The sequence below is a fragment of the Manis javanica genome, chromosome 17 (genome assembly GCF_040802235.1).
Source record: "Manis javanica isolate MJ-LG chromosome 17, MJ_LKY, whole genome shotgun sequence".
NCBI classification, from domain to species: domain Eukaryota; kingdom Metazoa; phylum Chordata; class Mammalia; order Pholidota; family Manidae; genus Manis; species Manis javanica.
In genome coordinates this window covers 39,438,598-39,466,555 of record NC_133172.1, presented here as the reverse complement: position 1 = coordinate 39,466,555, position 27,958 = coordinate 39,438,598, and the positions used below count along the sequence as shown (strand labels likewise).

At 57.2% G+C, this 27,958-nt stretch overlaps 1 protein-coding gene across 3 annotated transcripts; it reads right to left on the bottom strand.

Moving 5' to 3' along the window:
* Positions 1 to 730: 730 nt before the first annotated feature.
* On the bottom strand, positions 731 to 26,723 carry MMP15 (matrix metallopeptidase 15). 3 transcript variants are annotated; one of them, XM_073225280.1, is made up of 12 exons: positions 25,929 to 26,723; positions 15,098 to 15,246; positions 14,317 to 14,445; positions 12,735 to 13,042; positions 12,223 to 12,384; positions 10,969 to 11,222; positions 10,461 to 10,599; positions 9,432 to 9,582; positions 9,178 to 9,293; positions 8,072 to 8,245; positions 3,992 to 4,149; positions 731 to 919 (listed from the first exon to the last, which is right to left on the bottom strand). In XM_073225280.1, exons 1-12 carry the CDS (start codon positions 26,088 to 26,090, stop codon positions 746 to 748), a joined length of 2,076 nt encoding a protein of 691 aa, XP_073081381.1. In that variant the 5' UTR covers positions 26,091 to 26,723; the 3' UTR covers positions 731 to 745. The 3 variants fall into 3 exon arrangements, with proteins under 3 accessions (XP_073081381.1, XP_036881164.2, XP_036881163.2); XM_037025269.2 differs by lacking the exon at positions 731 to 919 and having other exon boundaries at positions 2,087 to 4,149; positions 25,929 to 26,686; XM_037025268.2 differs by lacking the exons at positions 731 to 919; positions 3,992 to 4,149 and having other exon boundaries at positions 6,318 to 8,245; positions 25,929 to 26,684.
* Positions 26,724 to 27,958: the final 1,235 nt, after the last annotated feature.

Here is a 27,958-nt window from a genome sequence, read left to right as displayed (position 1 = left end):
CCAATCATGCTGCCAAAGATGATCTCCATCTAGTGGGGGTGAGGGGGTCGGGGATAGGCCCTCAGTCATTTGGGGAAGGAGTAGGAACAGGTGCTGCTTCTTGTCTGGAGGGTAATTTGTCAGTATGTACTAAAAGCCTTAGAAGATTGTGGGCTCGTGATTCCACTTTGATTCCACATCTAAGTTCTGTCAGAAGACAAGAATCATGGATGTTTGCAAAGGTAGTTTAGCAAAACATACGGTAGCCAGAAAAATATTCTTAAAGTCATAGCTCATGCCACCTTCCTCCTCACCTGTTAGAATACTCCAAAGGTTTCTTGTCAGGCTTGGAATAAATCCAGCTCCTGACACATAGCCTGGCCCTGCTCCCTCTTCCCATTTCATCACCCTGCTTGTCTCCTTTCTGTTTCTCAAACATGCCAGGCCTGAGCCAGCCTCGGGATCTTTGCACTGGCTTTACCTCTGCCTGGGATGCTCATCCACCTCCAGTGGGAGCCTCCTGGAGGAGGGTCTCTGTGTTTCTCACTGTTGGGTTCTTGGCTTGGCCCCTGACATCAGTGAATGTTCATTGAATAAATGAATGGTTACAAGCATGAGCTTTGGAATCAGAAGCAGGTGTGGGCTTGAGTTCAGACTCTACTACTGATTAGCTGCATGACCTTGAGCAACTTCCTTCACCTCTCTGAGCCTTGGGCTCCTCTAATGTGAAGTGCAAACAGAATTACCCATGGGGTTCTTACCAGAGTTAACTGCAATAAACCAGCCATAGAGTCCGGTGCAGAATGAGCCCTTGAGAACTATTTGCAGTAATTATGGATGTTTCCAAAATATTGTCTGTGATTGTCCTGCCATGGGTTGAAGAAACTCCTCTGGAGCATCCATAGAATTCTTCCCCCAAAAGGATGTTGTAGAAAACAATCTGTGGACACAAAAAGGGGGTTTAAAGATAGACTGTTTGCTCACTGATTTCATTATTATGGGCATATGACACATGTTTATAAAAACTCAAGCAACCAAATGTCTTGCCAATGGGTTTCAGCCCTGGGCAAGTTAGCTATGGATTCAATGTGACCAAAGAAATTGACAGCAAAACGTTCTTGGGGTGAAAGGGTTATACCCAACTTTATTTCCAGGTGGCAGGTCAGTCACTAGAATCCTGTTCATTCAGAGCGAGTCTGTATGCAGCAAGCCCATCTCAGCCTCTGGGCCCCTCTGAGTGCACAGCGGTCCTCTGGGCTTCTGTCCTCAGCACTCCCACCACTCCGGCCTCTGCTCTGCTTTCCTGCAGCCTCGCAGCCCTGCCACCGTGTTGTGCCCAGAGTGCTGGGCGAAGCTCTTCATATAGAGTCAACAGCAATGTGTTGCCCACAGGTGTGCAGTGAGCTAGTCAACCAGAGCCAAGTGAGAATCCTGGCCACAGGAACTCTCATTTTATCTCCAAATAAAGTGAAAATCTCCTATGTCTCACATTTCTCATTCAAAGTTTGCTGTGTTACATGAAAAAGTCAGGTGCAACAAAAATTCTTGCATGAACTCACTTTTAGAAAATAAAATACATTAACATATACTCATAAGGGAAATCCTGTAGGATTTACATTAAAACGCTAAAGTTCTTTGGTGGGGTAGTAAAAGTTGCTGGCATTTTTCATGGTCATTTTTGGCTTTAATGTGGTTTTCATCATCCCTGCTGGCTGGCTATGTGCCCATGTGTTACCTTTTGCAATCTGAAAAAGCCCATGTGACAGCTACCCAAGCACCACCTCTCCCCCACTACCCCACACTTCCCTTTCCTTCCACCCTCTGGCTATTGGATTCCCAGGGTCTCTTTTGCAGACTCAGGTGTCCTCTGTTGTCTCTGGCAGCTTTACTGAGACTGGGAGTCCCATGAGGAGCCCCAGAGTGAGCCCTGGTTCTCAGTAAACATTCAAGGGTTGTGGTCCTGGGATTTGGTGCTATCTTGAGAAGAGTCCTAGATCGGTAGGAAGTTGCCTTAAGCTAAGCACAAGTTTGGAACTCAGGGTGCCCTGGACATCAGGACAAAAATTTAAAAAAACAAAATGACACCCAGTAACAGCTCACAACTGGCTTAAGAAATAAAGGGACTTTATTGGTACATGTAGCTGAAAGTCTAGGGCCTGAGAGCTTCAGGCATGGCTGGATCCAGGTGCTCAAAGGGTGCCTTCCAGAATCTTCAAGGCTGTATTTTCCTCTCTGCTAGCTCTGCTCTGAGGCAGGCTTTCTATGTGTGATGGCAAGATGACCCATAGCAGCTCCAGGTTCATGCTTCAGTAGCTCATCAATCCCAGCAGAAGCAGGTTTCTTTCCCAGGGGCTCCAGAAAAAGTCACAGGGAGGCCCTGATTGGTGAGTGGGTTTCCTGCCCACCCTGAACCAAGTGCTGGGGTGTTGATTGGCTGATCCTGGGTCATGAGATCATCTGGCCACCAAGGGAATGGGGTCAGCTTGACTAGACTGCATGGACTGAGAGGGAGGCAGGGGTTGTTCTCCCAGGACAATGGGGGGCTATTTGCAGAGAGCAGAGCTCCTCTCCACCAGCTGTGCTGAGGCTGTGCTCCACGAAGCACAGACATACTCTTTATCAGGAAAGCTGGATTAATCACAACACCCTGCCCTCAGCTCTTCCGGAGAGCAGACAGGGAGGCCCCACGTGGGGGTGGGGAGGTAGTGGGGCAGGGAGTGAGAGAGGGTGGGAGGGAGGAGGAGAGTCCTGCCTGGGGATCGGAAGACACAGTTCAGAGTCAGCAAGTGACTGGCCAAGTCAGCCCCTGATCCAGACCTCAGTATCCCCATCTGGCAAGGAAGCTTGTTCTGACTGAAGCTGACAGGTTTTAGGATGGTGCTGAGCACTTTTAGGATGAAATTGTTGGGGTACAGCTGCCCCCCCCTTTCCACTGACTTGGAATGGTTTCTTCGTGGAATCCAGTGTATTGCTGTGATCCACGCTGGCAGTGGAGTGATACCGTTTTTCCAGGACGGCCCTGCTAGCATAATTGTCAGTGAATGGAGTTTAGAGGCTATTTCTGGCAAAGAGTGAGGTGGATGAAAAATGCAGCGGTGGGAGGTGTCAGGGGCACTTGGGGAGGAAACCTGAGCTGGGGTGCCAGGGAAGAAGGGCTGGTGTTGGGGCTGAGGAGTGGCTGAGCCAGAGCAGCCCTGCCTCGCAGGCCAGCAGAGTGAGGCCTTGGCAGCTGGGAGGGGAGCTGGTGGGAGAGGAATGTCCCTCCTCCTGGCACCTGTCCCTAGGCTTGTTGACCTTTGACCCCATCCCACAAACACTCTAGGAGACGAAAGCAAGGAGGGAAGCTTCCTTAGTGCCCACCAGGTAGCTGTCCCTAAAATAGAGACATTAGTAACAAACTATTGAGTGCTTGCCATGTGCCAGGCACTGTTCTAAGTGTTAACAAGGATCAGCTTAAGCCTCACAACTGTATGAAATAAGCATGGCTATTAGCCCCATTCTATAGGTGGGGAATCTGGGCTCAGAGAGGTCAAGTGATTTGCCTAAGGACACACAGCATTTGCGTGATGGGTGCCTGCCTGTAAGGAGGTAGAGCATCTGGGTGCCTGTAAACATGGACAGTCTGGGCTCAGAGGCAAGGAATGGTCAGGACACACCATGCTGGGGGAGGCAGAGGTGGATGGAAATCCAGTCACCTTGAGAAGGGAGGGTGGGAATCTGGAAAAGATTTGATCTGAGCCTTGAAGGATGTGTGCAATTTGGACAAGATGAAATGTGCAGGGAAAGGTTTTTCCAGCAGGAGGGACTAATACAGGCAAGTGCAGGGGACATTTGGGATAGAGGAAGCAGTCTGGGAGGGGGCCTCTGCCAGTGCTCTGTGGGTCACAAGGCCACAAGCAGTGGGCTTAGGGTGGTACTAATGTGCCCTGAAAGTGCCTTGAGGCCTGGAATCCCCAGGATTTGTCAGGATGGCCAAGGGGTGACTGACTCCTACTCCCTCGTGTAGTTTCACCTGTTTGAGGGGAAAGCCTGGCAGCCCCGGGACCCAGAGACACGACGGGAGGCTGTGGAGGAGCAGGAAGACCCGCTCATCTCGGACCTTCATGGAGGAGCCCACTGCAGTCCGGGTGGCTGTGGATGGGCAGGAAGCCGGCCGTTCCTTCCCGTGAGCTGAAAGAGAATGGCCTCTGTGTGAGCACAACAAAAAGGCTTTTCTGCCAAGTCAGAGGCAGAGGAAGTGGCTAGCCTGGTCCCTGCCCCAGACTGAAAGGGGGCTCTGTTGGTGGCCCTGGGGTCTTCGATGCCTAGAATGTGTGGGGAGGGAAGGCCAGGGTGGGCAGGAGCCTCCTCATCCTGTCTCAATTCTCCAGCAGCACCAGGGTGGGATGGGGCTGTGCTGTGCTGTGCAACTCAATAATCCTGGCATGGCCATTCCCTAGCTGTGTGACCTTGGCCAAGTCACTCTGCCTCTTTGAGCCCAGCTTTTCTCATAAACAAAACGTAAGTGGGGGCAGCATGCAAGTTGACTAGGCAATGTGGCCAGCATTTTACAACCCCCCAGGCCCTCTACCCTCCCAGCAGCCTGCGAGGAACATTAGGTCATCCCCTCCATTGGGGTCTAAGCATCAGGGCTGAAGCCTAGGATGTTTTAGACTCTAAAACTCCAACGTGTGCAAACACAGAGGAAAACAGGCTGGAAGAAAACACGCCGAGCTGTATGAACCCTAGCTGGGGGAATTAAGGTGACATATTTTTCTTCTTTTTCTTTACTTTTCCAAGTGTTTTACTTGGGAATTAGCAAAATATAAAGGAACGAAAGGTGCTAAAGGAGTGGGAGGTGTCGGGGCCCAAGCTGAGTTTAGGTTACAGCCACATTCAGCCAAACACTAATTCAAAGGTGCAGGCTCCCATTTGATCCTGGGGAGGCAGGTGTCCAGCTGGGCTGCAGGGCTCTCTGCGGGTGGGGGAGGCAGGGCTGCGGTGCCCCACCAGCCCTCAGAGAACTTCACATATCTGGGCCCCAGAGGTAAGAATAACGAGGCTCTTGAGCTGACCTGTTCCTTCAGCCACTGGACTTCTCTGAAATTTTACCAGAGAGCTTGGCAATCTCCTGAGCAGTTTTCTGGGGAGCTAAGGTCCCTGCCAAGTCTTCCCTCTGGCTGGGCTCTGAGGAAGAGCTCAGTGAGGGGCCTTTCATCTCTCCATTCTCCTCCATGCAGTTCCACACTGCCATCCACTAGCCAGGTGACCTCTGGGCTTCTGGGTGACCCTAAAGCTATAGGCAGAAGGCAGCCCTGGGTGGGGGCCCGTGGCTCCTGCCACAGGGAAGCTGACAAGATGGTGTCTGCCAGGACCCTCATGTGACCCGCCTAGGTCCCTGTGGTGGAGAGAGCTCACAGGCCGTTTCCTAGCTGCGCCTAAGAGGCCTTTGGGGCTTCCGAAGGCCAACATTTCCTACTCTTCTCAGCCAGCTTTCAACACAAAGAGAGGAAAGGGTGGGATCGAGGGGGGCTGGGGCTGGGGTATGCAGCTGCAGGGGAGGGTGGGGCCTGGAACAGGGTGAGGGACCCTGCCCAAGCAATTGCAGAGACCCTGCCTGCTCCATGGTTGGGCTGGGACTATGGCCAATCATTGCATTCCTGGGGGTGCAGGCCAGTACCCAATAGGCGTGGCCCAGAGGACAGACTCTCTGGGGTCCAAGGCTCTTCTGCCATACCCAGGCCCATGCGCAATGTCTCCTTCTCTGTCCCATCCCAGTCCGCTGCTCTCCTGGGCATCACATGCACCCTGCCCAGGGTGAGATGCTCTGCTTCTTCAAAGATGAAAGGGGAGATCGTGGGTGCCCCCCACACCCTCTGAGCAGACCATGTGGGGAGGGGAAGTTTTGGGACCCAAAGTGGCATGGTTTTTCATCTTTTCATCCTGTCCAAGCTGGGCTTCGGGCTGCCCAGAACTCAGTCTGGACAGGTGGGAGGGCTGAGTGGCCTGGCCTGGTTTTCTCACTCCTTTTAGACACCAGGGAGTGTGGGAAGCTGCGTTGCCCTTTCTCACCATGAAAGAATGGCAAATAAATTCCCCATTCTTCTGCCCCTCCCCAGCAGGGCCACCCCTAGTCCTCTACCTCACCCTTCTCCAATCTTCTGAGGGCAGCTACTTCTCAACTCTTCCCCTGAGCTCTACCTCTTCCACGGCCAATGGGAAGGAGCCCCACAGAACTAGGAATGAGGTCTCTTTGGCGTTGCGGGGTGAGTCCCTTAATCCCAGCCTGGACTCCACCTTGTCATCTCCAGCACCGCTAGCTGAAAGCTCTGGCCCCAGGCCCTTTACAAAGGTCACACTTGCCGGCCATATGATTTAATCAGTGCAGTTATTTACAGAAAGAAACATATGGGGGTAGACACTGACTCCCCACCCACCTTGGCTGGCTCTGAGGATGGAGGGGGTTGGAAGCTGCTAGACCTGTGTTCAGGGCCAGACCCATGAGAATCCCCTCCCTCCAGGGGCCCTGGGGATTCTGGGTGGTGGACCCTTGCTCAGGCCTGCGCAGAGGCAGAGGGGACAGAGCCGGCTGTACAGTACCATTTCCCACAGCAGCCTCTCCTTCTGCTTACTTTGGGAAGGAAAAAGAGGAAGTATCTCTGTCCTCAGGGCTAAGCTCTGGAGGAGGGGAGTCTCCAGGCCACAATGGGATCCCACTGTGTCTGTGGGGTGGGAGGGACAATCTGCTGGCTTTTCCCCACGTGTCCCTCCTCCCAGTGCCCTGGGGGACAGGGAGCTGGAGGGGAGGAACCCCCAGGCACATGTCTGTGGATATCCACTACCCCAGCCTAGGCACCCATCAGCCTCCTCTCTCCCTGGGACAGCTGGGACAGTGGCGGCTGCACCCTGAGGCTGGAGCAGTGCTGAGGCTCCTGGGGACAGCGGTGTGGGTGAGAGAGGCTGGAGGAAGCCGAGGGAAGGGGCCCAGGTGGGTCACTGCTCAGAGAGGAGAAAGTGGACAGGGGCGAGCAGCCCAGCCTGAGGGGCGAGGCTCTCCGGGGGAGGGACCTTGGCAGACCCCCTTTGGTCCTTGCTAAGGCAGGCACAGGGCTCCTTCTCCACAGAGGGAAGGAGGTGTGGGCTCAAGGGGTACACGGTAAATGGGGGCTGAGGACCCCTTGGCTGACCAGGAACGCAGGGCCCAGGTTGCTGGGACTGTCAGAGGTGGGCCGGGAAGGAACAAAACTCAACACAGACTCACGGCCCTGAGCGCCCCCCTGCTTCGATATGTCCCCTCCAGCCTGGGGGGTGCTCCTGGGCAAAAGCTCTTCCTAAGGCAGGGGGAGATCGGGTGGGTGGAAGCCAGTCAGGCCCCACCAGCCTCCAAGGCTGAAGGAGCCTGAGGTCCTGGCCAGAGCTCAGGCTGAGGGGGCCCAGGGCATGAGCCTCAGCAGCCCTTCAGGAACTCTTCCCCGGGGCCTTCTGACCCTCTGCTCCTCCAGCCGTGGCCAAGCCAGAGGTGGGTGGGGCCCAATTCCCTGTCTGGAGCAGAACTGCCTTTAGAAAGCTCTAACCCCTGCCCTGAGGAACCACCTCTGGTCAGGAAAGTAGAAAGAATGCTCAATTAGTGTGCAAAAAAAGATACCTGGGCATAAATAAACAACGGGGAAAGGGCTGGCGGGGATGCCAGAGGGCCTGGAGGTGCCCCGCCCAGGGTTTAGGGAGCGGAGGAAGGCTCTTGCTGGGTGCCCCAGGAGGCATCTCAGAATCACAGGCGCTGCCACCCTGCCCGTAGCACCGTGGGGAGCAGGAAGGGCTGTGCAGGGTCAGACCCACTCCTGCAGAGAGCGTTTGCAGTAGAGGAGCATGCGGGGTGCGCCCTTGCGTTGCATGTGCACCAGGGCGTAGGCGAGGCCCAGGATGCCAAGCAGCAGCAGAAGTGGGGGCACCAGTGCCACTACCACATTCACCGTCCTCGCGACCTCCTCCACCTGCACCACCACGCGGCTGCCCTCGTCTGTGCCGGCCCCAAAGTCCCCCTCTCCACCACCCGGGCCGACTTCACGGCCCTCCTCGCCCTCCTGGCTGTCGCTGCCTGCCCCAGGCTCTGCACCCGCGTCAGGGTTGAAGGGCGGACGGGCCACGTCGGGCCATCGGGGTCCCGGCTCCATGTGCTCCTGGCAGCCCATGAAGTCCCGCAGGATGGACTTGGGGTAGCCGGGTTCCATTCGCAGGCGCTCGTTGTCAAACTTCCAGTACTTGGTGCCCTTGTAAAAGTAGGTGTAGGCTGCAGGGGCAAGCAGGAAGCAGTGGTGTCAGGCTGTGACCCACCCGTGGGCCGCAGACTTTGAAGAAGGGGCTGGGCTTTCACACAGCCTCCTTACTTGCTTTTCTGAGCATTTTCAGATCTGCCCCTTCCCTTTACAGGAGCCAGGCCAGGCTCAGAGAGGGGTGGGGATTGTGTCAGGGCATGGCTAGAATCCTGTGCTTTCTGGCTGGGCTGATCCTGAATGGGGAAAACGGGTCCTATAGCTTGCTGGGTCGGGGCTGCAGTCAGGCGACCCTGCTACCCTATCCCAGAACTGGCTTTCCACACCAGAAAGACCAGTGTCTTGCTCAAGGCCACACAGCCAGCCTGCAGAGGACCTGGAGCAGAGCCCAACACTGCCTTGGACCAGCTCTGTGGCCTTGGGCACTTTGCCCACATCCCATCAGGCCCAGGAAGGCCAGGTTTGAACCACGGGATGAGTCTATACTCAGCTCAGCACAGGGATCAGAGCAGAAGCAGAGTGACACCATCACACACAGAAGCCCTGTGACCCGCCTGAGTACTGGCAAAGCCAGCAGGCACTCCCCTGAGCCTGAGAACCTAGAACCAGAGGACCAGGGCTAATGGTTTTCCTTAAACCCCCAGAGGCCCTGCTGCTGCAGTAAAAACCACAGCTCCCCCTCGTGCCGTTATAATGATGGAGATCAGGCTTCCTCCCACACTGGGTACTCAAGCTCCCTGGTTTACTTTGCTCATCTGTAAAAAGGAACAGTGGTGATAATAGAGAGATGCTCCGGAGAGTTAGGCTCTGGAAGTTCCAGCCAAGGGCCTGACACAGATATGGCCCCAGACATACAGTGCACATGCTGGGAGACTCAGCAAGCCTGTCCCCTGCTGAAGGAGGGGGGGTGGTGAGTGGTGGGCAGATTGGAGATGACTGGCCCTGGTACCTGCATCGTGGCTCAGGAAGGCCCCTCTGGGGGAGGCGGGGATTCCCTGCCAGACACTGATGGGCTTGGGGTAGCCGGGGTCTCCACGCTGTGTGTCCTCATTGAAGCGCCAGTACCTGTGATCAAGAGAACCAGGCTGTGGGCCTGCTTGAACCTGCAGCCCATTCTTCCAGACAGTGGGTTCTCCCTGGGTGGGCCTGGACATAGAGGGTCTCAGTTGGGGCCTTCTCCCTTTAAGGGGAGGGGACACTCACCTGTCCTCTTGGAAGAAGAAAGTGTGACCTGTGGGCTCCCACCAGATGGCTGTGTCGATGTGGTCATAGGGGATGCCCAGGCCGTAGTTGGTCAGCGGCTGTGGGTAGCCAGGCTCCAGGTTTGCTTCCCGGAAGAGAAAGTAGTGGTCACCTGCCCAAGGAGGAGGAGGCAAGTGAGGATAGGCCCAGAGGCATTAATGGAAGTGTGCAGGGAGGAGGTGGGAGGAATGCTATTCTGGGCCCACAAATCCATTCACATCCACTGCCACCCTCACCACACACACACACACATACACACACACAGTCATGCTCACACCCTATGCACAGGACAGGCACTGACCCCACACACCCAAGAAAACACATAATACAACTTACCTGTGTGTCACACACACTAGGCACTGATGGATACCTGTGATATGTTCATTTACACACACAAGTCACCCACTCACTATACACGGGCCTACGTTCCCATGTGACCATCCACGTGAACACCCATCCACCCACTGTACAGTTTTTTTACAGAGAGAGAAAAGACGGGGGGCCCTGCCTGACCTCTGGGTCCAGGCACTGTGCTCCTGTGGCACCCCAGTGCACTGCCCAGGCTCTGCACTTTTAGTGTGAAGCTCAGACCAGTGGGGCTGGGCCACACCCAGTCCAGCTGGTGGTGCTGCCCTCGAGGCTCCCCCAGGGAGCCTGGCCTCAGAGGGAGGGCTGGTGGTAGGGAGCTCCACTGACCCTGCAGACAGACCACAGAAACCTCGCCCCAGAGTGGACTCAGGGGACCAGTTCACATGAGGAGGGGCTGAAGGAGGAACAGGAAGGAGGAGGAAGGGAAATGATGCAGACCCCACAGCCCTGCCCTGCTGCCAGGAAGACGCATTCCCCCCAGGATAAGGCCAGAGCAGGCAGCAGGATGAGACTGCATCATAGTCTTTTGCTCCCCTCCTCCCTCAGGCCCTCTGGGTCAGGGACCAGGTCAGAGGTCAGGTCAGGAAGGCTGCCCTGCCCCTCCCACCTACCCCAGCTCACCTTTGAAAAAGACGAAGCGCCCGTCTTGGCGCTCATAGGCAGCACTGATGTCACCGGGCAGACCACGCCAGAAGTGCCCAATGGGCATGGGATAGTTATCCAGGACGCGGTTGTGCCGGACCCGCCAGAACCAGCGGCCCTGGGGAGGGCGTGGGTGTCAGCAGGCAGGACATGCGTGTGAGTGTCCCTCCTCAGGCTAGCCCTTCCTGGGTCAGGGTGGTTCTGGGAGAGGCCATGGAGACCCTGAGGGGTGGCTTAGAAAGCCAGGGTATCACCAGGGAGAGAGCTCTGGGCAAGGTGGGAACCCTGGGCTTACTGTGCAACCCTGGGCAAGTCCCTTGTCCCTTGGGCTGCTTTATTCTTGGTCTAGGGTCTGATGGCTCCCAGGGGCTGCAAAGTGAGGGAGGGATGGGAGTGCCTGAGCAGCCAGGTGGGGCAAGGCTGGGGTTGCTCTCCTGCTCGGAGCTTGGGCCACGGGGCTGGGGGTTGGCATGGGCAGGGGCCAGACCTTGAACACGAACATCTCTCCACGTAGCATGGCCACTGTGTCAAAGTCCCCGTCGCAGATGTTGGGGCCATATTGGTCAGGCCGCTCCGTGGCTCGGGGCTGGGCTGGGGGGCCTGGCTTCGGGGGCCGCTCTGGCTTCCCACCTGGGGGTGGTGGCTGGGGAGGTCTGGGGGGCCGATGGTCTGGTCGGCCTGGCCGCCGGGGAGTCACGGTGGGGAGGGGCCGGGTGGGCTGTGGCTGACCATCTGGGGTGCCTGTAGAGCAGTGGGGAGTAGGAAGTGAATGGGTAGCCCCAGAGCCCAGCCAGGATACCAGGTTCTCCTCCTCAGAATCCTGGGACCCCAGGGCCCCCTGCCAGGAGACATGTGCCCAGCAGCAGGCCTGCCCAGGTATAATAAGGTCTAGTCTGTCCATAGCAGACCCCTCCCCCACACCTGCCATCACCCTCAGGAGGACCTCCATCTTCCTTGGCCTCCCCACACTGGGTGTGGGTCACTGTGGCCCTGAGGCTACCCTTGCCTCCACTTCCCCTTGGGCACATTCCCTTCAGGGTGCCTGCTTTAGTGGAGCCATCAGGAAGCAGTGGACACCTGCAGAAGAACATGGCTCTGAACTCTGCCGAGTGCCTATATCATTCCTAGTTCACTGGAACACAGTGAGGGAGCATCTGTCATGTGCCCAGCAAGGCAGGTGTCACCAGCCCTGATGAGAGCATCAGTGTGGGCACTGAGCTCAGGCCTGACCCACTGAACTAGTCCTCAGGTCTCACCACTGGAAGCTTTCTCAGGTGAGGCCTGGGCTGGCTGGGGGGCAGGGTGAGGAGTGCTACCTGCCTCCAAGCCACTGGGAAGTGATAAACCAACAAGAATCAGCAGAGAGCCTGGACAGACTTGCGCTGGGACTGATAGTGCGAGGATGGGGCCTGGTACACCCAGGGCTTCCTCAAGAGAATATCACTGAGGCTAAGGAGGAAAGGTGGGCCAGTGAGAGGCTCTGGCCACCTGTGTTCACATGAGGGTCCCAGCTTCAGGGAGGGCCAGGCCTGGGTTTAATTTCTAGCACCATCATTTACTCATTGAATGTGGACAAGTCACTAATCATCTTTGGGTCTCTGTTTCCTCATCTACAAAATAGGGTTAGCTGTAGTACCAACTCCTAGGGCTGGGAGCCGAGAGCAGGCGCGCAGAGTCCACAGGCTGCGCCCATGTGCTGCCCATAATGCAGAGCCCACCGCTGTCCACCCTGCCTGCTCACCATAGAGCTGCTGGATGCCCCGGAGGTCATCCTCGGGCAGCTGGAAGTTGTCGGTGTCCATCCACTGGTAGAATGGGGCCATGATGGCGCTGGGGTTGCTCGAGTGCTCCAGCCCCAGTGCATGGCCCAGCTCGTGCACTGCTACCAGGAAGAGGCTGTTCCCTGTGGTGGGGGCAGACAGTACAGTCAGCTCTGGTCAGGCCCGAAAGCTGGCCACCCCAGACCCTGTGAGCAAGAGAGCTTGCCCTTGCTTCACTCTTAGAAGAGGCTGAGCTGCTCTGACTGCTGGGCCTCCAACCTCCCCCTCCAAGAAATGGGTACAACGATCCCTTCCCATCCCTACTGCTCCTTGGAGATCGTAGGACTGCAGGCTGAGATCAAGTGTCAGTGCTCTGGAGAACTGTATAGTGGAAGCTCTCCCCTCATAACCCTGCAGCTGCCCAAATGGCTCTGAGGACCACGCCCAGCTCAGTTCTGCCTCCCCTCCCCCTGCCCGGGCCAGCTGTTCTCACCATGCAGGTCAGTGCTGGAGAAGGTCCAGGGCTCGTCTGCATCAAAATGGGTATCCCCGCCCAGACCAGGGCCAGGGAAATAGGCATGGGCCAGAAAGCCACCTGTGCCATCGAATGGTGAGCTGTCGCCATGGAAGCCAGAGGCAAAGAGTACCATGATGTCAGCCTCCTTCTGCCTCCGCAGCCGGATGTCCTCGTAGGGCACCTCCTGGAAGAGCAGGGGCGTGGCCTGCTCCCACACGCGGAAGGCCCTGCGCACCGCCTCCAGCGAGTGGTACCAGCCCAGCTTCTCTGTATAGTTCTGGATGCTGCAGGCGGGGGCGGGGTATGTGTGAGCCCAGGGCCTGGGGCTGCTGGCCACCGGGCTGGGGGTGGGACACAGGCTCAAGGAGCATGCATAAGATCTGAGCTCATTCACAGACAATGCCCATCATTATCAGCTGTCAGTCTACTTCGATGTGAATTTAAAAAAGAGAACTTAGTGTACCAAACCCAGAAGTTCATTAAGATATCACTAAATAAGGTTGCATTGCACCAAATTAGCTTATTTTACGTAAGAAAAACATTAAGTAAATAAAAATATCAGTGCTAGAAAGCCAACAGAAAGATCTAGAAAGTGGGGTGCAAATGGCTGAGTTTAAGGAACATAGACCAAGTTCCAGGGTCAGGCTGACAAGAGTTCAAGGCCAGGCTCTAACATTATCTATATAACCTTGGGCAGTTGACTTGTCTGTCTGAATTTTAGTTTCTTCATCTGTAAAACGAGCAAGAGAGAGTAGTACTTTCATCAGGGGGTCCCTGTGAGAATTAAATGAATTAACTCACACAAAACATGTGCCGCTGAGCCTGCACATCAGAAAAGCATGATGAGGCCTGTTATTACCCACAGAAACCAGATTAAGCTTGTGTGCTGGGCAGATCTCCATTAATGCTGAGTGGACCACGAATTCACCCTGGGGGCCTGCAGTCTAAGTGGCCCTGGAAGCCACTCATCTTCGGGGGATGGAGCGCAGGTGGGGCTGGGGCTGGACTGGAACAGGAGGAGGATCCCCGGGGACCGCCACGTGGCTGGAGGCTTGTGGGCAGGATTCTTGCTGAAGGACTCACAGAAAGCAAAACGGCTGGACCAGGGTTTTGCAGCTGAGTTGCTACCTGCCCACCTGACAGACGCCTTGTTTCCAGCACCCCAGCCCTCGCCTACCCCTCAGAAGCCTGCAGCTCTGTGCCCTGCACTATAAAGGCCCCAAGTTTATACTGGTACAGGAGCCCATCATGGCGGTGAGGCCAGCCTTGGGCTGCTGGCTGGTGGGGGGTGGGGAGTAAAGGACAGAGCGGAAGCAGCTCTAAGGGTCCTGACCTTCTCTGGAGGAAGATTGCCTAGGGTGTGTGACTGGCCAGTTCCGTCAGCGTGGGAGCATGGTGGGACTGTCTGTGCTGGGCACCCTGGGGTAGGCTGCTGGGAAAGGAAGCCTTCCAGACAAGGCCACTGGGAAATCTGAGGCCTCAGCCCCGGTGAGAGAGGAGTGAGCAGCCTCTGGGAGATGCCCTGGGGGGATGCTGTCCTGGGCAGCAGGTAGCCTACCTGAAGGTCAGGTGGTGGTTGTTCCACTTCCTCCCAGTGAGAGCGTAGCGCTTCCGCCGCCGCCGCAGATTGGCTTTCACATGAACCCCGAACTGGTCCGGCACCCCACAGCGGGGCCGCTTCATCCACCTGGATCATGGCACAGAAGGCTGAGCACAGAGCTTCTTCTCTGCACACTTGCCTGCTCTGGCTCTGCCTCTTCCAGGCAGCCCACCTGCTTCCACCCTCCTGCCTCTGGCCTCCAGCTGCGTCTTATATGGGTGGGGTGGGTGGGAGACTTTCCAAGCTTCAATTTCCTCATCAGAAAAACTGGTGCAATGACCTTGTACTGGAAGACTGGGTGCCCAGCAGTAGCCCCACAAAGCCAGTATTGCCCAGGAATGGGAGAATTACATCTGAGGCCTCTTGTCCTTGATATGTTATACTCTGGGCATGTTCAAGGATGTGACTTTGGGTCCCATCACCTCTTTCAGATTCAGAGCAAGGCTGAGCTAGGATATGCCATCCAGGAATGTGTGCTGCTTTTCACCATTCCCATGCCTGCGTCAGACATCACTAATCGCCTATGCTCCCTGCTAAGTAGGATTCTTCCTCAGGAACTTTCTCAACAGCAACCACTTCCAACCAATCCGAACAAGCATGGAGGATCAAAACAGATGTTGTCTCTTATCTAGGCCACACTTTTATGGACACTCTCCGTGCCAAGCCCTCATCAGCACAGGCCATCGGAGGGAGGTGCCTGGGAAGTGGGGTCTGGCAAGGGCCCAGTCAGGGGACTCACGCCTTGGTCTCTTCATCAAGCACACCCGTAATGGGAATCCCATAGAAGCGCTGCATCTCGGCGAGGGCTGAGGCCAGGATCTGGGCAGAGCGCATGGTAGACATGTGGCGGCTGGGCTGGGGCAGGTAGCCGTAGAGCCGCAGCCAGTTCTGCAAAGGAGAGGCCACAACCCGGTCAGCAGAGCCTGGCACACAACTACCTCTAAGCACACACAGGCTGCATCCAACCACTGCTCACCGCCTCCACCACCGTCACCCCACTGGAGGTGCCAGAGGGACTGTGAGCCTCTGTCCTCTCTTGGTCTGTTCTCATACAAGAGCCAGAGCAAAAGTGTTTACAAGTCATGTCTGCTCAGTCCTCTGCCTATAACTCACCAAAGACCTCCCATCATAGAGGAAAAGCCAGTTTTCACAGGAGCTGCCAGGCCCTTGCTACCTGCCCCCACCTGGGCACTCAACCTCATTCCTCCTATCCACCCCTCGGGGTGTGCTCTTGTTTCAGGCCTTTGCATGTGTTTCTGCTGCCTGAGTGCTCTCCCCCAGACCTGTATGGCTTACACCCCCATTTTCTTCATCTCTGCTGCAACCTCACCTCACTTGAGGGGTGTTCTCTGACAGCTCTTAGGTGTTTATTGTTTATCTTCCCTCATCAGGATAGAAACTGTGTCCCTGAGGAAAGTCCACAGAGGCTGTCCTTATTACTGCACTGGCCCTCCAGGATGGGCACCCCCCACCACTCCTAGCAGACCACTAGGGACCCTCAGGGGTTCAGAACCTCCTGAGGCCTCACCAAGTGGGAAAACCAGCACTGTGGCATGCTCTCCCACAGACCCTATGCCCCTGGGAGGAGAACAGGCAGATTCAACAGCCCACCCAGGCCCGAGAGAGTGGGACAGGAGACCCGACATCCAGCCCCCACTTTTCCACAAACTGGGTCTGAGTTCACTCCGGACCTGAGTCTCCTCATCTGCAAAACAGGGAACAGTGGGGTTGAGAGGGAGAGAGATTTGAGAGGGATAGCCCTGGGGAAAGCAGTAGGCGCACTGTGGGGCACCTCTCTCCTTCCAGAGCTTTCTGGGCAAGTCTTATCCATCTATCCATACACCCGTCTATCTGTCCATCTACCAGTCCACCCACTCTGCCATGTGTTTCTAAGCATGCAATCTGGCCAGGCACCATGCCAGCTGGAGGCTGTGGAGGACCATGGCCTAGGTGTCCTGACCTCCTGGAGCTTAGTCTCCCTGGGGGGCACACTGCACCGAGAGTGAGGACTTTACGCCTGTAAGTCTGTGCCCAGACATAACTGGTGAAGTGGCAGCTGGAGGATGGGATGCCCAGTGAGCCCAGCTGAGTTGTGGTAAGAAAGGGGATTCCACCCTGCCTACCTTACACCCCAAGGCCCGAGCGCATGGTGACCACTGCAAGAGGCTGATGAGCATAAAGGCTAGGGACTGCTGTGGCCCTTGGCCACATGGAAGCATGTTGTTTGCACCTTTCCCGGCCCACCCTGGTCTCTGGGGGTACCCAAAGTGAGGGGACCTGAAAGCCTGCTCTCTGAGAGGCTCTGGAAGCTAAGGGCTCCATATCAAAGTCCCACAAGGCAAGATGGTGGCCAGATATGGTGGTTGTTCTGGACTGACAACCATGTGCCGGCTGGCCAGGGCCACACATACACATCTGTCTGCCACCAGTGACACATCCAACTCCTCAGGTACTTGCTCCCTCAGTGCCACCTGCCTGCCTAGCTCTGGCACCTAGTCAGCCCTGGAGTGGATGGGCTGCCCACATGGCCCAGATCAGTGCCCAGGCTGTTGCTGGGGGGAGTGGGTGCTGAACCCAAGAGAGCAGCATGGAGAAACTGCCAGGGCCAGAGATGGACACCCAGCCACAGCTCCCAGGCCTCTCAGGGCCCAGCGACCCAGCCACAGGACAATGAGGCAGAGACACAGAGCTGAGAAACAACTGTCAGCTCTGCGGACAAATCCTGCCCTGCCACTTCTGAGTGTGGCTGCATGCGTCCCTGGGCCTCAGTCTGCTGTCAGTAAGGTGGGTGGGGGGTTGTACCAAGACCTGCCTCATGTCATGGGTTTCTGTGAGGATGACCCTGGGAGTCCACACAAGTTCTCAGCACTGCGCTGGGCAGAGCCAAGTGCTCAATAAATGTTTTATTAATGACAGAGGCTAGGGGCCTGTCTGGTTGTCCCTGGAGCAGCAGCCTTTCGCCTCTACAAACAAAGGTCCAATAGGGCCTGGGTGCCAGGCAGCCTCAGGAGAAGGCAGGGCATCCGGGGGCAGCGGGAGTCCCCTGTGGCCTCCTCTTCTGACCCTCCACAGCACCACCAGACATGTCCTGGGCACCCTCCCTGTTCTGAATCCTGAGCATGGGAAACCTCTCCTGAAGCTGTGTGTATACAAGGGTTGGGGAAGCCCACTACCGTACTGGACTCAGTTTTCCTGAAGAAGCTTGGAGAGATCTAGAAGGCAAGGCCATGACGCTCGGCCAGCTCTAACAGCAGAAGGAATCCAGCGGCGTTTGGGGGAGAGGCTGTCTGCTGACAGATGAGGGCACCTCTACATCATCTATTTGCATAAGGTAAAAATATCTCCGGGAACGCAATCACAGGCCACCAAGGGGCTGATTAGCGGTGTCTGCAGTGACAGGAGGAGGGCCACGCAGGGGAGGCTCAGGCTGGGGCCCTGGGGAGGAAGGCTGGGCCCGTCCGCAGTGAAGAGCCCCAGAGCCCAGCCAAGCGGATGAGGCAGCAGGGCCCTTCCCTCCAGGGCAGCCCGGGCACTGACGGGAAGTCCCCACAGGGGTCCGTGGACCTTGCTTCACACAGACAAGCACCCTCTGAGTCCCCAGGGAGCCAAGAGCTTCTGTCTTGGCACCAGCCAAGCCTTGAACCCTCAGCCTCCTGGTGACAAGTGGCTTGAGGTCACTGCCAGGGCGAGGAGCCCAGGTTGAGGATCAATGGCATGGGGTGAGGTAAGCAGATGCTCCATCTTGGCCCAGAGTAGCTGAGCCCCGGATGACAAGGTGAAGAAGCTGATGGAGCCTGCCTGACTCTGGCCAAGTTGTGTGGGGCTGAAGGCCAAGTGCCAATCCATCTACCCCAGCCACAGGGCTGTGGGCATGTCCTTTCCCCCCATCCAGGAGGAAGTTTCTCACCATACTGCTGCTGTGCTAAGTGTGACAAGCCCAGGTGGTAGGACGTGGAGGGAAAAGATGGCAGGGGACAGGAGTACACCGGTGCGTGGCAGAGCCTGCTGCCTCCCAGTGAGGAAGGGCTGCTAGTGTCCCTGAGCCCCAGCTTGCCCAAGGTTGTGACCAGCTGCCCAGTCTCACAGTGGGGGAGGGGCTGGGTTGAAGCCCCTGCTGCTACTACTGGTGACTGTAGAGACTGTTGCTTACTCAAGGTCCCCCCTTTTCCTCCCTGTCATCTAGAGTCTTACAGGTGGGGAGAGCCGAGCAGGTGATGCTTTGTTTCTCAGAATGGGGAAACTGAGCCTTGGGGAGGTCAGGAAGCAATAGAGTAAAAACCTCCTCTATTCAAACCACTGTCCAGTGGGAGGCAGGGAAAGTTCTGGAGAGAGCTCTGGGGCTGTGAGGCCCCCTCCTATCCTGACCAGGGCAAGATAAGTATGTATAGATGCTTCAAGTGAGTGGCTGTCCCCAGGTAAGGAGATGTGGGGCCAGTGGGAGTCTGAGGGGGATTCCTGGCACCCTGGACCCCAGGAGAGGCCAAACAGCAGCAGCTGAGGGTTGAGAGTCTGCCAGGGGCCAGGCCATCTACTCTCATCATCCCACTCAGTGCCATCATAGATGGTGAGGTTCAGAGAGGGTGAGCAGCCCAGCCAAGTCACACAGCTGGCCTGGCTAGAACCAAGCCCATAAGCAGTGCTTTTGGACCAGACCGCTGTGAAGCAGCATTGGCTCTCTTGGCCTGAGGCTGCAGACCCCGGGCTCTGGCCCCTCTCAGGAAGAGTTTCCAGCACAGCACTGGGAGAGGGTGTCTAATCTTCCCCATCCCCCACATCTCTGGCTGGGTCTGGGCGCTGTGCCATGTCAGCAGGGCTGCCCCCAGGACAGCGGAGACAATGCCAAGGCAGGGAGGGTGTGTCTGAGAAGGCGCCGCCCGATCAATACTGTGCATTAGGCAGCCGGGGCAGGGGACTGGGCTGCCACACAGGCAGCTCCTCCCAGCTCTGACTGGGGGAGCCCCCTACCCACCCCAGGCTTATCAGACTCTGTGCGATATGAGCAATCTCTGCCAGGCTCTCCCTTGCTTCTGTCACCCACAGTTTTCTCTGCAGGCCAAGCAGACCCTGGCAGGGTTGCCCAAGCAGGCACAAAAGGAGTCTTGTCAGAGCTGCCAGCACTGGTTGGACCCAGACTTTTCATGGCATTGCGAGGTCCTCAACACGTCTACCCTGAATCCCTGTGGAGGGCTCTTGGGAGCAAGCCAAGGCCTTGCCGGGCTCTGTACTCCCAGCCATGCGGGCACAGAGCAGGTGCTGAAGGGGGGGAGGTGGAGTCCTGGAGAAGCCGCAGACCCTGCAGGGGCAGAGCCTGCACCCTGGTCCAGGGGGTTTGAGCCAGAAGCCTGTTCATCAGCTAGGTGTCCCCAAGCAAGCCCTAGAATCATCCAGTCTCAGGCTGGAAGGGACCTCAAGGCCATCAAGTCCAGCTTTCTCACTGAAGCCTCCATGGACCACTGCTGGGTCTGTGGCTGTTGTGATGCCTGCACCCCTGCTGAGATGAGGTTCCCAGTGCCACAAGGGAGCCCATCCTGTCTTGGGGCAGCAATGACTGTTAGAAAGCTCCTCCTCAGGCTGAGCAGAAATCTGCCTCCCAGTGACATCTTCCCCTTGGTCCTGACTGCTTGCCTACAAAACAGGCCTTCGAGTAATGGAAGAAGATGGCTAAGACAACTTCTCTGAGCCCCTGTGCCCTCCTTGCAAAATGGGGCCAACATAATTGCTCCCCACTTGCTGCACAGAGATGAGAGCACAGATGACATGACTTTCACCAGAGGTCAGTGAAGAGAGTGGGCACCAAGCCAGGCCACCCCATCTCTGGTGGGTCACTTACTACCTTCAGAGGCAGTTCAGTCCATATTCAAGCTGTTGTAGAAGAATGCATCTGCTTTTTGGGGGTCAAGTATGCCCTGTACACTATGGAAAAGTTGCAAGTGGCTCTGAGTGGCCAGGAGTGCAGGCAGAGTGGGGGATGTCCAGCCAGGGAAGCAGGAAGGAGCTGGATGTCCTGAGATCCTGCCACTTCTTCACCTAGCCTATGCCTACAATCCTTCACCTGGGAGAAAAACAGACAGGGTCCTTTGGCCAGTGGGTGTGCGAGGGCAGGGTTGGCAGGGGGCCAGGCCTTGGAGCCTCCTCTGGAAACCCCCCTGTAGCTGTTGTTTCCTACATGGGGTAGCCCTGGGGCAGAGAGGTGGTTGGGTGGGCCTGCGGAGGGCTCCAGGTTTCCTGGGCTGAAGGCAGTTCTGGCTGCACCTCCATAACCTCCTTCGCACCTGGCTCCAGCCCTGCGGGCTCCCTGGCAGCACTTCCACAGGATGGCACCCTGGGTTCCACCTGCAGCCTTTACCTGGCATGGGGGCTGGGAGCTCAGGCTCCAAGCCAGACACACTGGGTTCACGTCCCAGCTCTGCCGCCCCTGGCTGGGGAACTTGGGGTAATTTCACTCAGCTCATAGCCTCAGTTTCCTCTTCTTTACGGTGAGGTAATGACAGCCCTTACACTTGCAGAGTTAATACTAGGATTAAATGTGAAAATGCTTATACGACTCCCATAGGCCATGCCCAGAACAGAACCAAATATGTTGAAGGTGCTCAAAAAATAACATCTGATACTCACTGGGCCCCAGGTGAGGGCCACAGTGCATGGCATTCAGCATTTTACACATAAATGCACTGAATCTCCCCAACCACTCCATTCTGTAGATGCTCTTACTACTCTAATTTTATAGGAAGGGAAACTGAGGCTCAGAAAGGTTCAGTGACCTCCCCAGTGGCAAATGTCACTGCATTTTGCCACCATTTTGCAAGTGCTTCCTATGTACCAGGTGCCATGCTTGTAAGTACTGGGCATGAAGCTGGGCTCCTACCCCTCCAGGGTGGCAGTCACTCTTGGAAGAAGGACAAGGCAATGCCCAGGGCTAAGGGCCCGCCCTGGAGAGCTGATCCAGACCCTGGCCTCCAGGCTCCACAGCTCTGGTAGCTTGACCATCAGATGACAGTAGGATGTGGGGTAACTCCAAGAGCTAGATGATGGCTGGTACCAAGGTCCACATCTGTCTGTCCAGATACTGGAGGTTGAGTTGGGTTTTCTCACTCATTCCCTGCTGTCCCCACGAGAGAGATGGGATCTGGTTAAGAGGCACCCCTCTTTGCCTCTCTGATCTAGGCCCAGCGTGTGTGTCTCTGCTATTCTTGCCCAGGGATGCAAAATGTGTGCTACCTCCCCAACAAGGTGAGGGGAGGAGTGGTTTGTTAGTAGTAAGAGGAGAACAGACTAGAAAGCAGAGGTGGCAGGGAGATGGAGATGCAGCTTCTACAGGTTCCCATGGCTGCTGGTCTCTAGGCATCTCTGGGACAATTGTCCTCCTGGGGCGCAGCCTCATGTGAGCCCTAACTCAGGGAGGTGAGTCTGGCTAGAAGGCACTCTAGAAGGTGTGTGCTGTGCGCCTGAAGTGTTCAGTCACCTTCAGGGCCCCAGGTCCTTACATTCAGCACAAAGTCCTCCCAGGGCCCTCTGTGTGATGGAGAAGGATCCCAGCAGAGAGCCCCCAAAGTCTCTCTGCCTCTGCTGACCCCAAGAACACACCTCCATGCCCACAGCGGAGCTGGCCACTGGGGCTTGGCCCCTGCCTGAGTGGCCAGCTGCGTGAGCCACATGAATCATAGGACGATATTGAAGATGACAACTGTTTTAGACAGCCCAGGCTGCTGTAACAAAAATACTGTAAACTGGGCAGCTTATAACATTTATTTTTCACAGATCTGGGGCCTTGAAGTCTAAGATCAGGGTGCTAGCATGGCTGGGTTCTGGTGAAGGCCCTCTTCTTGGCTGCAGACCACTTCCTGCTTGCTGTGTCCTCACGTGCTGGAAGGGACAAGGGAGCTTTCTTGGGCAGCTTTCATAAGGGCACTAATCCCATTCAAGGCACTAATCTACCCTGATATCCTAAGCACCTCCTGTAGGCCCTGCCTCCTAATACCATCACCTTGGGAGTTAGGTTTCAATATAAGGATTTGGGGGAGGAGGCACAAACATTCCGTCAATAGCACCCACTTTAATCTGAGCAGTGATGCCCCACAGTGACCATGACAGCTAGCCTCAGGCAGAAGTCAAACTCCCTGATGGACAGAGGACATGATGGCTGGGAACACCTGGGTCTGGCAACAACAGGGGCATGGAGGACTGAGCAGACCGATTGCTGGCAGGGAGGGGGTTTTCCATGCCTGGCAGCACTGACATTCTGAGTTGGGATCGGAAAAGATGGGCCAGAGAAAATGGGGGCTAAGATTTCAAAGGAAGTCTTTGCGGAGGTCTGGGTATATTTTTATATTGTTTCTTCTCCAGGCTCCTTGGGATGGAGCAAAGACAGCATTTGCAGCCACACGTCAGAAGGGGCAGGTCAGGCACAGACACCGTTCAGACAAGGGGCACATGCTAGGCTGTTCTCTGCAAGGAAGTGACTGCCTGATTGGGCCTTAAGGCAGCCCAAACAGAGGGACCTGGAAAGAGCTGGGAGTGAAGGGCTTGGCCCAAGTGGATCCCAGGTCGCTGGCTGCGCCCATCAGCCCAGGTCTCTCTGGGTTTTGAAACAAGGTGAGGGAAGGAATGGTTTGTTAGTAGTAAGAGGAGAATAGACTAGAAAGCAGAGGTGGCAGGGAGATGGAGATTCAGCTTCTACAGGTTCCCAACAACAAGGCCATTGTATTAACCCCTTTCCCTTGACAGTGGGCCCAGGGAGTCTCCATGTTTCTGCTCCACATTTAAGAAAGGGTACTAATAGGAGAGCACCGGGGGCCAGCAGGGAGGTGTAAGCTGGGATTGGAGCACAGGTAGCTTGGGGCTGAGCAACCCAATCAGATCTGAAGGTCAAAATCAGAGTTCAAGCTAACCCCCTGCCCCCACCTGTCTTTTTGTTCATTCTGCTCAGCCACTAAGTAGGGACAAGGAAGATATGCAGGAGTCTTGAATGTGGGTGTGTCCATGTTTGAGTGGCACTGGCACCACACCTGTGAACTCTGGCAGCCTGAGTCACCTCCATGGGGAGGGCTGAGGGCCTGAAGTTGTCCCTAGGGAAGAAGTGGGAGGGGGAAGGGGGAAAAGTGAAAACTAAAGCACTTGAGCAGGTCAGGAGCTGTAGAAAGAGCAGGACAGAGATTTGAAAGAGCAGGACAAAGGTGGCTGGGGGGGATCCTGGGCTTTCAAGCAGGATGGGTCTCTGCAGGGGAGTAGAGCTCCAGCCCAGAATGGCTAGAGACTGGGAGCTGACATCCACGGTAGGGAGTGGGTCAGGGCAGAGTAGCTCAATTGTGGCCTACCAAGGACCCTTTCCAGGCTGGGGCTTGGCAGGCAGCAGGTGTCTGCTGGCTCCTGGATTCCTTAGTCTGGTAAAACTCCTGTGGTTTGTCTTGGGAGGGAGAGAGGGGATGCCATTGGCTCAGTTGCCAAGCTGCTCAGAGAAGGTCCCAGCCTTGACCTGACCTGAGGTCAGGAGCTGTGGACATTCTGGGGCAAGGACCAGAGTCCTTCATCAAGGGAAGGAGACTTTGAACTCAGGGTACAGGCCAGGCTAGGAAGTCTCTAAGGCTGGTCCTCGGCATGGACCCGGGGACCGTTCTCCCACAACTTCCTGGCAAATGGGCTGGCTGCTGAAGCCATTCAATTCCTTGGGCAGATCAGACCAGACTCAATGGGCTCCAAGGAACGGCCCAGACCCCAAAGCCAGTTCTAATTGCTAGCACAGCGCGCCTGTTTCTAGCCCTCCATCTACCTTAGCTTCCAACATTCAGGGGTCCCCTACACCTTCCAGAGTCTCTTCCAGCAATAGCCCAAGTTTTCCCCCAAGAAAGGGGCTGCAGGCCAGTCACAGAATCTCTAGCTAGTGCCACCACAGGCTTAGGACCATAGTCTGTGGGTACTGCTATCTACCAGTGCAGGCCCTGGGCTGTAGGTACTCCCTCAGCTGGGTGAGGAGGTGGGTGATGGAGGAGGAGAAGCAAACAAGAGAGTGAAGGCCCTCAAACCTCAGGTCCCAGTGCCCCAGCGCCTGGCCATCTGGGATGCCGATTCACAAGGCAGAGCACCAAATTCCAGTTTAGTCCAAGAATGCAGAGATGTCATTTTTAATATAAACTCATGGGTGGGTCTGTGACTTGCAATTATTTGGTACTCTGCTCCAGAGAGCAGCAGGTGGGCCCAAATAGCACTCTCCACCTGGATGGGAGTCCCTACCTTTAAGAGACCCCTGTAAGCCCCTGCCGCCTGCCTGCCGATGTAACTGTGGGGCAGCTGGACTGGGCATGGGCTCCCACTCCGCCCCCTGCCAGGGCCTGGATCCCTGCAGCTTTCCCTGGCCCGGCCAGGGAGGAGGGCAGAGCAGGTGGGGAACTGGCTGGGAGGTGAAACTTGAGCTGGGAGGAATTCCCTGCCCTTCCTCCATGCTTTTATTAAAGTAGGGCGGGGAAGGGCAGGCTTCCATCGGAAAAATCTCCCAGGCGGCCGGGGGAGGTGGGGAAGCCGCCGGGGGCTGGGAGGGAGCACCGGCCGGCTGCAAATAGAAACGGCACTCAGGCCCGCAGCCCCAGCGGGAGGAGGCTCCAGGCCGGCCCAAGGGCACCAAGGCCCGAGCCTACTGGGCCCGCGCAGAGGCGGGTCTCTCCCTACCACTCCCACCCAATCCTCCCCTTCCCTAGTCCCGGGCGGGGCGTCGGGAAAGAACGCACCCCGCTTTTGCTGGGGCAACAGAGCTTGTGCCTTCACTGTCCCTGCTCCGGAGAACGGCGCTGGGCGACCCCATGGAACCGGGGGAGCAGCTTGGACCCAGCGCTGCGCCCGGAGGCCATTGGTCACCCACGGGACCGATCCAGAGAGGGGGCCCCATAGGGACGTCTGGCGGGCTCCTGTTGAAGAGATGTGCGGAGTCCGATCTCCGACCTGGGCCTTGCGTAGGGGCGCTGGTGGGAGGAAGCGCTGGGGGAGACAGGGTCTCTCTTGGACCCCACCCGGCAGTGGCGCGGCTTCTGTGCAAGAGCCCAAGAAAGTCTCCAAAGCTCCCCCGCAGCCTGACTCGGCTACCTCTCCATGGCTGCCCCCATCCCGGCCCGCCACTCTCTGCTCAGCGTCATCCAGACCAGAGGCTACCTAGGTGGGAGCGCTGCCCCATCTGCTCGTGGTCCCCCTCCCCCAAATGAGCCCCCTCCCCACTCGCAAAGAATGTGGACGCGCGCCCACAGGGCTCTCGAGGAATCAGCTGCCCGCGAGGGAGGGAAGGAGGGGAGCAAGGGCTGGGGGCGGCAGAAGCGGCTCCCCGGACCCGGGCTGGGGCTGATCAGTGCCCAGGACAGGGCTGTAGGGGTAGAGTGGACGCGAGCCCTAATCCTTCCAGGGTTCGGGATGAGGTGCGCCGCAGAGGGCGAGCTGGGGAGGGGCAGCTAGCCTGCCCCCTTTCTTCCCCGCCCCCCATCTCTGGAGCCGGGGGCTTGTCCCCGCGCCTTCCACCTCCAGTTCCCAGGCTGCGGGCGTGGCTCCATCCCCAAGCCCCCAGCCCACCGCACCGGGGCAGCGGGGGTCCCTACCTCGGCATTGACTTCAGTGTCCTCCGCCGCGGCGCCGCGGCCCAGGGAGCTCACAAGCACCAGGAGCAGCGGCAGCAGTCGCGGCCGCACCGCCGCCTCCCGGCCGCCAAAGAGGCTGCCCGCCCAGCCCGGCCGTCCGGGCGCGCTCCGGTCGCTGCCCATGGTCTCGGAGCCGGCCCGGGGAGCTGCACGCGGGGCTCGCTCCCTCGCTGGCACCGGGTCCCCGCACGCGGCTCGGAAACTTGCGACGCTCCCTGGCTCCCCGCCCGGCGGGCGCGCGGCAGACCTCCCGGTCCGGGTGTCCGCGGAGCCGCTTAGGTTCCCTCGCAAATTCCCACGCCCGAGGAGCAGCGGGCAGGGCAGGTCCGGGCGCGCGGGGCCGGCCCGCGGGGGAGGGGGCTGGCTGGAGCCGCCCGCCGCGGGGTCCCGCAGCCTCGGCGCCGGGGGCCGGGCTCCCGAGAGCAGGCGCAACTCCTGAGCCTTTGTCTGGCTCAGCGCTCCGGCCGCCCGGTCCCGCGGCGCCCCCTGCGCGCCCACCTCCCTCTGTCCATGCCCGGGGCCGGGTGCTGCCCAGAGCGCGCACCTTCCGCCCGGGGACTCTGCTCGCCCTGCGCCGGACGGGGCCCAGGTCCCCGCGAAGTCCCGGGAGGAGGAGCAGGGAGCGGGTCGCAGCGAGCGAGCGAGCCAGGGAGCCGGCGCCCGACGTTCCCGGCGAGTTCGGCGCAGCTCGGAGCGCTCGCTCCCTGCCCTCCTCCCTGCGCGCCGCGGCCGCCGCCGTTCTTAAAGGGCCAGTGCTGTCTTTGCGCGCGGACCCGGGCGGGGGCCGGGGGCGGTACCTCGGCCAGAAGCTCTTGGTCGCAGGTGCCTGCGGGGGAGCCAGACAGGCGGCCCTTTTACTCTTCTCAGAAGGCGGGAATCTTCCCCAGCGGGCCCCTGTCACTCCCGTTCTTGCTTTTGAGGAGCGGGTTTGAACCCCAAAGGGACCCCCCACAGAGAGAGGAGCAAGGAGAAATCAAGACTCCTCCTTCTCCCACCTGGTGGTGGGTGGGGATACTGAGACAACGTGGGCAGGAAGGAGGGCCGGGGGACCCAATTAACCTGTCTTGGGCTAAAAAAAATTGAGAATTAAATAAACAAACATCTAGAGATCTGTTGGCCAGAGGTTTCTTTTCAAAAGCCTCAGAGTGTCTTTGGCCCTTTAGTGACCTTCTTCAGTTGACAACTGAAGGGCTGGATACCCTGGGTGCAAAGTGCAACAGAGCACAGGTTTAGTAGGGACCAGTTGCAGTTCCGCCTTGCCACTTACCTGTGGCATGAAGGTGGGCAAGTTACTTAACTTTTCTGAGCCCGTGTCCTTATCTGGAAGGCGGGACAAAGGGCTGGGGTGAGGGTTAGGTATGCCTCTGGTTCCTGTCTAATACCCATTAGGTGTCCAAGCAGAGGACACGATTTTGTGCAAGTGAAATTTGACAATGTGGCCTGACAAGGTATTGCACCAGTGGGCAAAACTTCCTGCAGAGTGCAGTTTAAAGTGCTAGATTTAATTCTATTCCAGGAGTAGCTGATGTCAGGTCAGTGTGGATGCAGATGCCTGAGATGGGGGGCCTAGGTCTAAGGTCACCCAGGCTGCATGTGCAGACCAAGGGCAGTCCTAGCCCAACAGTCTGGGACAGGGGCAGGAGGGTGGAGACTTTCCCTCTCCTCCACCACCTCCCAGCCCCGGAAATGGGAGCTTTCCTTACCGGAGGGCTGGTTTCTCTAGAGTGGGCCTTAGGTTGCCCTGCCGGCCTCACCTCCAGGAAATCAGCAGAGAGCTGGCAGAGCTTTAGAAGTGGCCTGTTCACCAACCTGCCAGGTGAAGAAAAAGAGCATTGTTAAAAAGGACAGAAGTTAAAGTGGCAATGATAGATTTTACTCAAAAACAAATTGCAATGGGGAAGAGAGACTAGTATATAAACAGAACAAGTGGAGATTTACAGCTGGGGTGGGGTGGGAGTAATATTGATGGGAGGAAAATAGTACTAAGAGGG